Here is a 15245-nt window from a genome sequence, read left to right on the forward strand (position 1 = left end):
GATGGGTATAATCAGGGGGGCACCATTTGGGCTCCAGTTCAAACCCTGCCCCAACCCTACCAGCTGCGTGACCTTGGCCAAGCTCCTTAACCCCTCAGACCCTCAGTATTCTCCTCTATCCTATTCTGTATTCTATACGGTACACATACATATATTCTATTCAGGTCACCTTTATTCAGTGCTTACTAGGAGCCAGTCCCCATGCAAACTGCTTTATACAGGTTTTATCTGTTATTCCTCATGGCAAGCCTAGAAGGCTGGTACTTAAGTTTTTATTATGAAAACTCCCCATTATACGGAAATCAGTGAGTACAGTGAACCCTCATCAACTACTTTCAACAACCATCACCTCCTTGTCAAACGTGTATCATCTATCCTCACATGCTTTCTTTTTTTACCTGGAATATTTAAAAATAAATTTCATACATAATATAAAATCATCACCAATTATTTTAGAATACATCTCAAAAAAATGGTCATTTTTTCACTGAATTATGGTGCTGTTGTTGGGGAAGAAAAAAAATTTCCCTCTACCCTTTCTAGATTCTTCTGGCTGGTCTAATTAACACGAGACAGATTAACAGGAGAAAAAAAAATTTAATTACATATATATAGGGCCTCCAGCAGAATATAAGGCTCAAGGACAAGTTAGGCAACTGAGGGTTATGTGGCATCTCAGAGAAAAAGGGGGTAGGGGTTTGGGACCTCAAAGGGGAGGAAGGCAGTTCACATGGAGATGAAAGCAAATGTTTGGTAAACAAAATGTTTGCTATGCCAGCAGTGACAATGGGACCCTGGAGAGGACTTTGGTCTCCAGGCCCTTCCACGCTTAGCCCACATGCTGCTCTTCATGGACCAGGCCCTTTTAAATTCTTCTTAGGTTTGAACCAGGAGATAGGCATTATCATTCCCATGTTACAGGTAAGGAAGCTATGGCTCAGAGAGGATGAGGGGCTTGTCCAAGAGTGTGCAGCTAGGAAACACCCACGTGAAAATGGTTATAAACTGTAAAGTGCTGTACAAAGGGCTCTAACCGTCATCTGGCAAAGTCACCCTGTTCAAAGTCCTCTTCCCTGAATTTGTGCAGTCCATAATCGCTGCTTCTTGGGGAGATCTGGATGAATAACCTTCCAAGGTACCGGGATGTGCTCTCCCTGCAGGCCCCAGGCAGGGAGCACCCAAGGGAGTGTATTACCTGGAGTGTGCTGGAGGCGGGGTTCTGGGCTGTCCCCCTAGGCAACCCTTCAGGGTCTGCAGCTGCCCCAGTGCCTGGGTGTGGCTTTGGCCCTGGGAAAAGCCCTGGGGCTCCAGCAACAGCAGCTCTTGCTGTAGGTGCTCCACTGAAGGTAGAGACACTGCCTGTAGGCACTGTCCTTCCCAGCGTCTCTTGGGCCCACCTCGGGCCTGGGGCACTGCATTTCTTCTGGAGGACAAGGGAGAGAAAGAGCATCAGCTGGTGCTGAGTGACAGAGCAGACTGTGTGCAATAGAAACAGGAGCGTTAGTAATGGCTTTCTTGTATCGATCGCTTACTGTGTGCCAAACCATGGGGAATCTGAGGTTCAGAAAGATGGGATACTTGGCTCATATGGTCAGTTAGGATTTGAATGTTCCTCTTTTAGTCTTTTATGAAGGGCATTTTCAAAATTTCCGTATACGTAGAAGAGACAAGAATAGTATACCCATTGCCCTCCTGCAGCAATTACCCACATTTTGCCAAAATTGTCTCGCCTCAGCCCTCCAATTTTTTTTTCCTGCAGTACCTTAGGCAAATCCTAGACATAATGTTCTCTTATCAGCAAATATTTTAATACGTACAAGATTTGAATTTGAACCCAAGTTTGCCTATTGCCAAAGACGGTATAAGTCTTAATCGTTTGTTTTTAACTTTTTATTATGAAAAAATTTAAATTACAAAAGTAAAGAGAATGATGAGATGAACCTATACCCATTGCTCAAAATTATCGCCTCATCCTATTACCAGTCCTGTTTCGCCTGCACCCCACCCACCCTCTCCATGTGGATTATTTTGAAGTAAATTCCAAGCCCCACGTCCTGACACTAAATATTTTAATATGCTTCTATGGAAGAAGAGGACTCCTTTTAAAAACAAAACCACAATGTGTCATTATCAGTTTTTAAAACAATAATGATAGTCCCTTAATAGCGTGAAACAACCAGTCAGTGGAGAAGTTTCTCCCTGTTATCTCTGAATGTTTTTCTACAGTTCGTTTGTTCAAATTTCAGTTTCCTTAAGTTGTTTCTTTTTAAAAAAAAACAAAGGTGTTGGGCTTCCCTGGTGGCGCAGTGGTTACGAATCCATCTGCCAGTGCAGGGGACACGGGTTCGAGCCCTGGTCTGGGAAGATCCCACATGCCATGGAGCAGCTAAGCCCGCGCACCACAAATACTGAGACTGCTCTCTACAGCCCGTGAGCCTCAAGTACTGAAGCCCACAGGCCTAGAGCCTGTGCTCCGCAACAAGAGAAGCCACCGCAATGAAGAGTAGCCCCCGCCTGCCGCAGCTAGAGAAAGCCCATGCGCAGCAACAAAGACCCAACACAGCCAAAAATAAATAAATAAATAAATTTATTTTTAAAGAACATTGATATTTAAAACAAAAAAACTAAAAAAAAAAAGGTGTTTTTTGTTTTAAATTACAGAGGTAATACATATTCATTGCAAGAAAAAAACAAATTTGAACCTTTGCATTATTCCCTGAGCCTTCTAAGGGAAGCTTGGACTCTCCAGGTGGAACCAGGCCTGGGTCCCTGGAGCCTGAGCTGGGAGGCCGGTGCCCAGGGGCACATTCTCCTGGGACAGGAAGGGCCCAGGTCTGGACCAGTGTGCATCTTCACAAGGGGTGCGTGAAACTGGATATAGAGCATGGCAAAATGGAGCACCCTGACCCCAGGACCCCTCCCCAGTCACCAGTGAGAAGTGAATGAGAAAATAACAAGTGATGTGGAGAAGGCTGTGGCTCAGACCCGATGTTGGTAAAGACCTGGCAGCATTGACTCTGACTCCCTCTGACTCAGGCCTTCTACCTCCCCCTCCCTCCTGGGCCTCCATCACTGAAGCCACAGCTAATGGTTCCAGCATCAACAGCCTTCGTAAGCGTTCTGGCAATGTTTCCGGAAGATACCATCATTTGCAATCATAAACACTTACTGAATCCTTACTTTGTGTCAGACTCGTATGATCTCATTCAGTCCTCAAAACAAGCCAAGGAGCTGGGTGGATCAGCGCTTCTGTTTTATAGGGGGGAGGAAATAGTCTCAGAGAGGTTAAACAACTGTCCAAAGTTGCACAGCTGCTTTGGCATCTGGGAGAGCCCCAGGTCTGGCCAACTCCAGAGTCCTTGTTCTAAGGCCCATGCTGTGAATGCCAAAGTCCCCCAAACCCCAAAGACCCCAAACAGGGCCAAGTGTCCAGCGTGGGCATCAGCAGAGCTACTGCAGGGACGACCTTCATGGGCAGCCCAAGCCCAGCTCTTCAGGGCTAATGCTCCAGAGTGGCTGGAACACGGGGGTCAAAGTAGGGCTGACCATGGGGTCAGCATAGGCCTGGCCAGGAGGGAGTGCTACAGTAAGGACTTGGGACCTGGTCTTGAGGACAGTGGCTCTCAACATTCAGTGTGCATAACAGTCACAAAAGTGACTGGTAAAAAATGCAGATTCCTGGCCTCACCTTAGAAAACTTAATTCACTGTATCAGAGGTGGAGCCAAGAGTCATGAATTCAAACTCCCTAATCTATAGACCCCATTTTTATATTCTAAACAAGGTTTAGACTGTGACCAGCCTTGTGTTTTAAAAATGGCAGCATTCTTAACCCACACCATCCAATATGGTAGCCACTTGCCACATGTGACTTTTTAAAATTAAAATTTTTTTTTTCTAGTTCCCTGACCAGAGATTGAACCCCAGCTCCCTGAGTTGGGAGTGCAGAGTCTTATCCACTGCACCACCAGAGAAGTCCCTCAAAAGATATTTTCAAAGGTGTGTATGAATTGCAAGCGAGGGTTGCAGGCGAAAGAGAAGGTGATTCTGAATTCTTAGTATTTCATAGGAATAAAGATTTCATAGGAATAACAAGGAAGAGGAACAGGTTTTTATGGGAAGATATATATGGTTTAGTTTTTTTTTATAAACTTATTTATAAAATTTAAAATTAAAATAAAAAATTTAGTTCCCTAGTCACACTAGCTACATTTCAAGTGTCAATAGCTACATGTGGCTAGTGGCTGCCATATTGGTCAGTGCAGATATAGACCATTTCTGTCACTGTGGGAAGTTCTATTGGACAGCCTGATCTAAACACTGGAGGCAGCGATCTGGGTGGAAGATGGAAAGGAAAGGGGCAAGAGCAGAGCCAGAGAGACTAGCTCAAACCAGAATAATGTGCAATACATATGTGCAGCTCTTCACACAATTCATGATTTGGCAACAAGCAATGTGAAAGCAGTGCAAGAGATGCTTAGGGGCTAAAGAGCACATGGTTGGAGACCCTGTTGTGGGCTCAGAGGTTGGGTTGCTCCCCTGAGGAAGGGACACATCAGCCAAGAATAAAGTGTGAGTAGGCATTGGCCAAGTGAAGAGAGGAGAAAGAACGTTCTAGATCAGAGGACAAGCATGTGTGCAGGCCTTAGTGGGAAGGCAGCTTGGCGTTGTGTGGAGAGCAGGATGCCTGTGGTACTGCAAGGGAGGCGGTGGCGAGTGGTTGGAGTGGAGGCTGGTGAGGGAGACCCCCAGTAGGACTTCTTGACTCCCTCGTGATAGTGATACAGACGTGGCCCTCGGTCCTGCATCCACCTGGCTCCAACATGCCCCCTCTCGGCCCAGAAATGTTAGGACTCACCTTTCACTTGCACAGACCCAAGAGTGAGTGTTAAAGGGCCCCCTGTCTGGCTGGCTTCCTTCCAGAACACCTGCCCTGCTTTGTTCTGCTGACAGACGACGTCTTCCACCAAGGCCAGCAGTTGGTTGATGTCCATTGAGTTCGCGAAGTCCCAGCCCGAGCAAGGGGGTGGCACCTTCAGAGCTTTGAACAAGGAGCTGACGAGTCTCCACAAATCCTGCAAGTCACCCAGGGGGAAGGGGACGTGAGCTACAGGTGAGGGGGCAGCAGAGTGGTCAAGAGCACTCGCCCTGGGGCTGGACAATCTGGGTCTGAATCCCAGCTCTGCCTACTGAGACATGACGTTGGGCCACCCTGAGCTTCTGTTTTGTCCCCCATAAAAATCCCTCTTCTAGGATTTCAACTGATACATTCCAGGCTGTATTCCTTGAAGTGTGGAACACAGTAGGTGCTCAATAAATGCTTAACATGTGCATGAATGCAGAGGGAATTCTTTCTATGTGCTTCCAACCTGCAATCTGTTTGAAAGTATAATATTTTGTACATAGTAGGTACGCAAAAATGTGTGTGCATGTGTGTATGTGTTGTAGGTGTTTGCGTGAATGTATGTGCCGGTGTGTACATGCATGTAAATATGCGTATGTGTGCACTTGTGTGTACATGTATGTGTGCAGGTTGTGCAGGTGTGTTTTCAGGTGTGCATATGTGTGTACATGTGCACACATGTACATGTAGGTGTGGGATGTATGTCTGTGGATGTGTACACGTGGCATGTGTGTATGCATTCATGTGTAGATGTGTGCACTGTGCAGATATGTGTGTACATGTGTGTACACGTGCACATGTGTACACGTTTGTAGGTGTGTGTGGTGAATGTGTGCACATGTGGCATGTGTGTATGCATGCATGTGTAGGTATATGTGTGTACTGTGTGCACATATGTGTATGTGCATGTGTACGCAGTTGACAAATCTTAGTGACTGATGCTGTCCGACAACGTGGGTTGTAGGCCTCAAACCCCAGTCCCCACCCCCTTCTGCCCAGGCTAGAGCTCCCCACACTGCCAGGGTTGAGGACCCGCCTTGGTCACTGCTTCAGGTGTCAGAGACCATCCTCCACAGGCTGCGGTGAGGGGGCCAGGCTGAGGGGGCCCCCCCATCCCATTTCCCAGCGTTCTGCTCCTTGGCTACCCAAGGACGGGTGTTCCAAAAAATCTGAACGATCAGGAGGTTGTTGGGAAACGTGAGGAGCCCAATCCAATCATCCAGCCCAATCATCACTTCCTGCCAAGTGAATTCGATTTTACCTGGGGCAGATGGAGGGAAGGGGTCGAGGGGAGAGTCCCCTCCACCCCTTCCAGAAGGTGGCTGTGCAGTAAGGGTTAACCTTGCCCAAAGAGAGGTCTGCCCCTTGAGTGGCTCCTGGGAGGTGACCACTAAGCCCTTGGGCTGTCCTGCCTGGTGGGTATGCCTTTGTTTACCTGGGGTCTTGGGCCACACCATATAGTCTATGCTAACAATGTGATTTATGGTGGGGGCCTTGGTTGCACCGTATCACCTCAACCTCTGGAGGGGCTGGAGGCTAAGGTCAGCCATACTGGGTTCAGCCATGTCTATGTGAGCATGCCCCGATAAAAACTTTGGACACCAAGGCTTGGGTGAGCATCCCTGGTTGGCATTACTCCATGCGTGTTGTCACACATTGTCAGGAGGAGTGAGCGCTGTCCAGACTCCACTGGGAGATCATAAGTGGAAGCTCCATGCTTGGTCTCCCATGGACCTTGCCCCACGTGCCTCTTCCCTTTCCTGATTTTGATCTGTATCCTTTCTCTAATAATTATGAGTATAATGGCATTTCTGACTACTGTGAATCCTTCTAATGAATTATTGAACCTGAGGGTGGTCTTGGGACCTCTGGAATTGCAAGGCATTTCTGGGGCAGTGACAGTTCATGTCCACCAGCCACTAGCCCTGATCGCCATGACAGTGGGAGTTACCCAAGCCCATCTTTTGCTCAGCTGGGTCCTTGGGGACACCCCAGAACATGATGGTGGTCAGTATGGTTCAGAGGAGCAGTGAGAAGCAGCAGGACACCTGGTGGGCATGGGTGAAGTTGCTCCAAGCTGAGTTGCTGAAGATGGAGTACCAAATGTGGCCATCCTGGAAGCCTGTGGAGGTCTTCATGAAAAGCAGGTGGCTGTGGACAGGCCGGGGGAGAGGGACAGGCATTTAGGGAGACAGGAATGGGGAGAAGCCTAGTCTCTTTGGAGCAATCCTGGGATGAGAGGGAGGGATTTGGTTCTAAAATTCATCATCTGTTTTTTTCTTTTATAGAAGAAATACAGCATCATAGTAGCATCACTTCAAGTTAATGATGGGGACTCTGGACAGAGTGGTTGGGACCCTAGACGGCCCTCTTACTACTGTGTGACCTCAGGCAAGTTACTTTACTCTTTGTACCTCAGTTTACTCATCTGTAAAATGGAGGTAATAATAGAACCTGCCTCACTGGATTGCTGAAAGGATTAAAGACGATAATTTTTGTAAAGCATTTGGCAAAGTAGCTGGCATATAGGTGAGTGTTCATCAGTGTTAGCAATAATTTTTGTTATAAGTTTTAAATAATAATATATAACTCTAATATTGTTTGTTTTGTTATAATTAGGGCATTAGAGAATAGGGGTTAAAAATCCAAGGCTTTGGGTTCAGACTCAGTTTGAGAGAATAAAAATTGTGAGACAGGGTTTCTGAAAATGGCACCACATTCCCCTAAAGAATCTGTATTATTTCCCTATGAGTAGAATGTAGTTTAACCACAGGAGCTATTCAAAGGCCCAGATTCGGCTAAGAGTATCCAGAGTAGAGATTCCCAGCTGCCGCCTGTCCTGATTGGTCAATGCCAGAACCCTCCAGGGTTGTACGATGCTCTGTCACTCAGGGGTGTTCCGGTGGCCTGGACTCAGAGTACAGGTGCAGAAAGAGAGAGGTCAGTTGCCAACAACAGTAATTGTCCATGTTATTTGTCTTATTCAACAAATATCTGATGCCCCTGGTGCTGTGTCCCAGGCTCTCTGCTGGGCACCAGGGATTCACGGGAGGGATGAGGAGCTTTTGCCTTCAGAGAGCTCCTTGCCGAGTTTCTAGGCATCACATGTGCTGATGCACTCGGAGATAATACCTGCTTCTGTAATTGAGTACTTAGTGTGAGCCGCATAGTGTGCCAAGCACATTACTACATCGTTTCATGGGACCTGGGACCCCCTACGGGGCAGGCACATTGAACTCGTTATCTTTCAGATGTGGAAGCTGAGACCTGGAGAGGTGTGGTGACATATCCAAGGTCACGCGGCAAGTCAACAGCAGGTGTGTGGGACTTTGTGATCCGTGCCCTCGTCTGTTATACCTCTCTTGGGGTCCAAGTCTCTCTGATTCAGACTTTTTCCCCCTTGGAGGCTGAGATGCTCACAGTGGCAGCTGGGAGGAAAAGTCATCTTGCAGTAAATGCACTAGAAGCAGACTGAATGCCCATCCATAGGAGAATGGTTGTGGGACATCCATTCTGTGGAATATCATGCAACCAATAAGGAAAATTTGACCCAAACATACCCTCCTGGAAGGATGTGCGTGATATATTATTAAAGAAAAAAGGCAACATATTTAGAGTAGCATGCCATTTAAAAAGTTATAAAATAGCTATCTGTGGTGTTGTGTGTGTGTGCACACATGCATGTGTGTACATTTGTACCTGCTTATTTGTGTTTGGGGACAGATGTGGAAGGATGCACGACAGGAAAGGGGGTGAGGGAGTGAGTAAAGCAAGGGGAAACATGCTGAAAATTGCATCTAGGATAAAACAACATGAAGAAGAAGCTCCAGGTGGCCAGACGTTGAATCACCATTCAGATCAGTCTGTTCACTCATGTAAACAGTATTATTCTGTGACATTCATAAGTGAATATGGATAAGTGTTCCATAACTGTTATCACCCCCTGAAGATAATTCTGTCTTGGAGGGTCCATGTCCCTTCAGGGCCCTTTCATTGCAACAAGAAAAGCTGGTTATTAATGTCACACGCTCAGAGCTGCCCCGGCCCACTAGCTGAAATGTGACTGGTTATTAATGTCACACACTCAGAGCTGCCCCGGCCCACTAGCTGAAATGTGCTTTTATTAGGCTGTGACTGAATTATAACGCAACTTCCCTAGAGATGAAAGAACAAAGTAAAGAGCATTTGCTTAAAAAGAGAAAATATAGTACCTGAATTGTTTCCTGTCCTGCTCTGTGGCCACTGGAAATACCTTGTCAAGGACACAGTCTCCGACATTGATGGACAGCCACGAGTTGCAGAGGAAGTACCACTTACGGTCCATCGCCAGGTCATGCACCAGCAGCACCCGGCTTACGTACCTGGAAGGGACCCACACTTTTGAGGATAATATGGTGGTGGGATGAGACTTATTTGGACCCCACGAAGGTCCAAACCTGAGCCCAAGAACGAGAACTCTTGGAAAGAGACTTTGTATTTTTCTTCATTGCTCTTGGTGACTTGATCAAAATGCCCCAATCGGTGGGTGAATTTGGCCTCATGTGGGGAGTTCAGCTAGTGTAGACCACCAGCTTGGAGGCTGCCAGGTTTTCACAGATATGCTGCAAGACTGTGCATTCTGAAACTGTGAACCCTCATGCAGGGCAGCAAGCCCGGGGTCGCCGGGCTTTACAAGTGAGGAAGGCCAGGTTGTCGTGTGTATAGGGAGGTGCAGGCTTGAGCACACGAAACTTGGTCCTCCTGTGGGCTTCCATCCAGAGAATGAGCCTACCATCCATTCAGCACTTCGTGGCGATCATCTAACCTGATTTAGATCTTTGAGGCCCAGGAAGAAATTAAATCATCTTGCCTCTGCTGGGAGGTCAGATCCAGCAGCAGTTGCTTTACAGGGAAATAAGAGTAATGATAACAAGAGGCACTCTTTATTGAGCATTTACTGCACATTGGGGACTGTGCTAAGAAGCTCTTGACATGCACTTTCTCCTTTCAGGAAGGATAGTCCCATCAGGCATGCAAGAGCTACCTCTGTTGAGGTCACACAGCCTCCTGGGGAGGCTGACATCCCCTGTGACCTTTGGGTATAGAACCTGGGTGTGATCAAAACCCAGGCATCTCAGCCCAGCTCAGGACAGCTCCAGAGCCCCCTGTGTGGTCAGCTGAGCTGTCTGTGGGCTGCATCAAAGCTCTTCTCCTTCTGCCCATCCTACCTCCTCTCCTCCCTGCCCAGGGGCTGATCCCAGGCACTCCTTGGATAAACAGCCTCCATATTCAACTCCATCTCAGAGCCGCTTCCCAGGAACCAGCCCTGCAGCTGAGGATCTTAAAGCATTAATGTATTAGTGTTTTTGTCTTAAATGAGTCAAAGACAGTGGTCTAAATGCTGTGTTTTCCTAAAGCTGCCAGGCACTGATGAGTGTTCAGGCTGGAGACCACCCATCTGGGTCACTAGTTTTGGCCTCAGACAGTGGGAAGGAGTCTTGGCTCTGAGCTTGCCAGCTGTGTGACCTGGGCAGGTCAGTTATCTTTCCCGAGCTTAGATTTTCCCACCTATAAAACAAGGATAATAACAGTGCTTGTTCCAGAGGGTCACTGTGAGCATCCAGTGAGAAAAGCACAGGAAGACCTAACTTAGTGCTCTGCAGAAGAGCTGTTCTTAGGTCTCCTACTGGAGAATCAGCCCAATGTCTCATCTACTTTCCTCGTATTGGGCAGGGTTTGTCTTTGCAATAGGCATCTATCCCATTTTACAGATGGGAAAACGGAGGGCTAAATGACAGGTTGATGCTGCAGATGTGTCAAGGGAGGGACTAGCATTGTGTGGCCTGTGGACTGGTGGGCCTCTCTGACCCTTGGTTTCCTCATCTGTGAAATGGGGATCCATTCTATGTGTCTTACAGAGGCTCGTGAGGATCAGCAAAGCAGCAAATGCACAATGCCCAGCCTTGGTCGTGGCACTTAGTAGGTGCTTGTGGTTTACCCACCCCTGACTCACCAGGATGGCTGGTCCCCTGAGTTGTCATGCCATAGCCGCAGGCCCCTCAGCTCCCCCAGGGGAAACAGGGTGGAGAGTAAGAACACATCCACTCCTCCTCACTCAAAACCCGGGATGTCGGGGTCTGACAGGTGGTGGGGCTCACTCTCTCCATCCAGGCCATATAGGGTGACAGTCACCTGAAATCCAGAGACCAGTAGTGGCCAGCTCCACGTGGTAACTGAGCCCTGTGTTTCACTGGAGGTGTTGAAAAACCAATGAAACCCAACAAAGCATGGCCTTTTCACCTCCTCTCCTCCCATCTTGGACCTGCCAGAGTTATTTTTCAGTTGTGTGAAGATTTTGGGGTGACACTATCTGCATTCACATCCTGGAGATGAGTTATACTCATAAAATGCTTCCTGATGACCTTTTCAGACTTCTCGAATATTTATTTGAAAGGGCCGTAGGGCAAGAACTGGTTTTTCTCCCTAGCGATTATATTCTCAGTGCCTTCCAGAGTTCCCGGCTCTGAGACAGGAATGAATGACGGCCCACTACTTTGAAAATACGTATTCCCAGGCCCCGCTCCAGACCTACCAAGAATACTGGGCACAGGGCTCAGGAATCTGTATTTTTCTGAAGCCATCCTGGTGATGGCTGGTGGCCATGCCTGATTTCCTGAGCCAAAACCAACTACAGCAGATGACACCTATGCTCCACTGACATCCATCACTCAGCCTCACCACGGTGGGGTTCCCACGTCCAACTGCCAGCAGCTGTGCCTCTTTCCCTGGGGATTTCTTTGGCTGTTAGAGCAGCAGGTTGAAGGTAGCAGAGAACTGATGGCCCCTGCAAGCCATTTTCCACCAATGCCTGGTGGGATTGGTGGATAAATAACCCAGTTCACTTAGTCCTCAGCTGGGATGACTTTGAGGCCCACGTTCCTTACTGTTTTCCAGAGTTCCCCAGTGGGATTGGGCTGCAGTTGCCCACAGGGGTAATGGGGTTGATTATGCGCCCCTTATTTGTTCCTTCCCTTCCCTACCTGGCTTCCCACTCCTGTATGTGGTGTCCTGGGATCCCCTCTCAGATCAACGACCTGTGCTTGAATCCTTGTTTCAGAGTCGGCTTCTACAGCAGAGTCTCCACTGTAGACTTTCTCAGGCAGATAATTCCTTGCTCTGGGGCTGTCCTGTGTGCTGCAGGATGTTTAGCACCATCCCTGGCCTCTACTCGCTAGGTGCCAGTAGCATCTCTTCCTCTCCCAAGTTGTGACAACCAAAACCACTTCCAGCATTGCTAGCTGTCCCTGGGGGCCAACCAACTGAGAACCACTGTGCCAGGAGAACCGAACTAAGACAGTATCAATTGAAAGGTGACTGCAACTCTTCAAGAAGAGAAATGGCCTATGGATCACAGATTTTCATTCTTTCTTTCCCTGTAAGGTCAGCTCTTCAGTGTCAAATGGAAGTGGGATGGATGTTTCATTAGATGGATGAAAGTGATGCCTGCAATTATTCAACAAATAGTTACTGAGCACTTACTCTATGTTAGCTGGTTGAGGCCCTAAGATGCAGCAGTAAATTTTTTTTTAATTTAAATAAAAATAAATAGGGCTTCCCTGGTGGTGCAGTGGTTGAGAGCCCGCCTGCCGATGCAGGGGACGCGGGTTCGTGTCCCGGTCTGGGAGGATCCCACGTGCTGCGGAGCGGCTGGGCCCGTGAGCCATGGCTGCTGGGCCTGCACGTCCGGAGCCTGTGCTCCGCAACGGGAGAGGCCACAGCAGTGAGAGGCCCGCGTACCGCAAAATAATAAAAAAATTAAAAAAAATAAAAATATACATAAATAAAAATAATAAGATTTTAAAAATAAACAGTAAAATGTAAGTGGACACATGTCCTGCTCTCATGGAGCCTAATGTCATTTTTTAAAAAAACAGGGACTTCCCTGGTGGTGCAGTGGTTAAGAATCTGCCTGCCAATGCAGGGACACGGGTTCAAGCCCTGGACTGGGAAGATCCCACATGCCGTGGAGCAACTAAGCCTGTGGGCCACAACTACTGAGCCTGTACTCTAGAGCCCTCAAGCCACAACTACTGCAGCCCGCATGCCTAGAACCCGTGCTCCACAACAAGAGAAGCCACCGCAATGAGAAGCCCTCACACTGCAACGAAGAGTAGCCCCCGCTTGCCGCAACTAGAGAAAGCCCGCGCACAGCAGCGAAGACCCAACTCAGCCAAAAAATAATTAATTAATTAATAAAAAACAAAAACAAAAAAAACAATGGAGATTTCTCCAGGATAGTACACACAGTGCCTGTGGTTCTCAAACTGTGTTCCGTGGAGTTCCATGGAGCACAGTTTCAGTAAAGGAAGCTTGGAGGCTGCTGCAGGGGATGCTACCTTCTGATGAGTGATAGGGTGAGGCCAGACTTAACTAAGGATGCTGAGACATGACAGAGACCACCTGCTGTATGCTCCACAGCTAAATTTAAGGATTTCAGAGAATTCATAAACAAATGGAATTGTGTCCTCATGACCTCTAGTCAGCCTTCTCAGGGACAGATGGATGCCAGCTTATCAGTTTTCCTAAAAAACGTAATTCAAGGCTCGTTTTCAAATGGTTGCCATTGTTTGTTTCTTTTCTTTCTCCCCTTTCTCTTAGAAATTCTGTTTTCCCCTTTATTCATTGATAATAGTCTACTGACTGTTCTTCATATGTGAGCACATTTGTGTGCAGGTAACCAGCTGTCTGAATTATTTTTTAATAGGATTAAATGAGAAGACCAGTGAGTACAGTACCAGACCGCAACTCTCCCTTAATCCACTCCTCCTTTATATTTTTAAATATTGGGGCTTAGGGTGTTATTTTGTCTGGCAAAAAGATACTTTTCTCAAAAAAAAAAAAAAGCAAAAGTGAAAAAACCCTACAACAAAATCCACTGGGCTAAAGTAACTCAACAACGGACTGGCAGGTGCTTTGCTGAGTGGGACGTGCTGATCAACCAAGGTGTCTTGCAGGTCAGGTACCTTTGAGGAAGTGGCTGCCCCCCTCCGGTGTCCGGTATAAATTGTCACCAGGTAGTGGTACTGGGCAAAGGCGTCATTGTCCTCCAGCACTGTGACCTTCACTGGGACAGAAGGATGGCATTAGGAGGGCTCTGCTTGGTGGGTTCATCCACAGCACAGCAGCCAAGAGTGAGTTGGGCATTCATGGCAATTAAAGGGGGAAAGCAAAACTATGTATGCTATTGATTCATTCTATCAGGTGTTCTTTACAACAGCAGGGTTTTAAGTGAAAACCAAAACTTTTAAAATAAAAAAATACATTCATTATTAAATATCACCCAAAGTAGTCAAATTGGAAATGAACTTGGTATTAAGCTGAGAATGTTTGATGCTTGAGCTGATGAATGCAAACTGTTCATAAATAATTTCTCATAACCTTGGTAACCAGATTGTGCCTCTAAGGGAATTTAGAAGGAATGAATGTTAAGTTGTTTTCGCAGAAAATAAATAGCAGGAGTTGGTCAGAGCTGCAGAGCGCTCTGTGATGAGCTGCCCAGATCTCCTGTCAATGGAGGGCTGTTTTCCCAGTTGCCCAGGTGGTGTAGCCAGGAATGCAAGAGTCGCCTCTGTCAAGGTCATGCCCCATCCTGGAGAGGCCGATATCTAAGAACAGATTGATGCATTGCCCAAGATCAAGACCTGGGCTTCTCAACCCAACTCAGGACAGTTCTAGAGCTCCCCAAGGGGTCCCCCAGCTGTCAGTGGGCTGCATCCCAGCTTGACTTCTCCCCCTGCCCATCCTGCCTCCTTCCCTCCCTGCCCAGGGGCTGATCCCAGGCACTCCCTGGTAAACAACCTGCATACTTAACTCCATCTCAGAGTCTGCTTCCCAGGAATGAACCTAAAGCTGAGGGACTTAACGTATTAATGTTAAATCCCTTGGGCAGATCAAAGACAGCAGGATAAATGGGGCAACTATTACCTTTTTAAGTTTCATACCATCCTAACACGCTGAGAAGTATTGCTGTGTATAGGGGCGGTAGGGAATGTTGAAGGTTTCAGAGCTTTGTGACAATGCATCCTTGTATTCATTTGTGCGCCCAGTCACTCATGAATGCTTGTTGAAGGCTACTATGTGTCAGATGTGATGCACGTATCAGAAAAATAATCAGAACTTTGTTGTCACAATTGGTTGCACAAATGGTTATAGTTTGATCTCGTTTCTATCCTCAGACCTGACTTATTGTCAGGCAGATCTGGGTTCGAATTCTGGCCCCTGGGAGGGAGGTGGCTTTGGACTAGTTAATTGCCCTCTCCGCTCCTCAACTTGCCTCCTCTGTAAAATGATAGAGGTGCTATGCA

At 47.4% G+C, this 15245-nt stretch overlaps 1 protein-coding gene across 1 annotated transcript in view; it reads right to left on the minus strand.

The window, feature by feature from the left end:
- The window catches only part of LOC132509181 (polycystin-1-like protein 2), an 81941-nt gene that overhangs the window by 11665 nt on the left and 55031 nt on the right, over positions 1–15245 (minus strand). The window contains 10 exon segments of the mRNA XM_060129819.1: positions 1196–1340; positions 1343–1423; positions 4858–5074; positions 5939–5964; positions 5967–6000; positions 6003–6163; positions 6854–7053; positions 9114–9263; positions 10895–11073; positions 13905–14005. Coding sequence (XP_059985802.1) covers positions 1196–1340; positions 1343–1423; positions 4858–5074; positions 5939–5964; positions 5967–6000; positions 6003–6163; positions 6854–7053; positions 9114–9263; positions 10895–11073; positions 13905–14005 — 1294 coding nt within the window.

Source organism: Lagenorhynchus albirostris, chromosome 19 (assembly GCF_949774975.1).
Source record: "Lagenorhynchus albirostris chromosome 19, mLagAlb1.1, whole genome shotgun sequence".
Classification (NCBI taxonomy): domain Eukaryota; kingdom Metazoa; phylum Chordata; class Mammalia; order Artiodactyla; family Delphinidae; genus Lagenorhynchus; species Lagenorhynchus albirostris.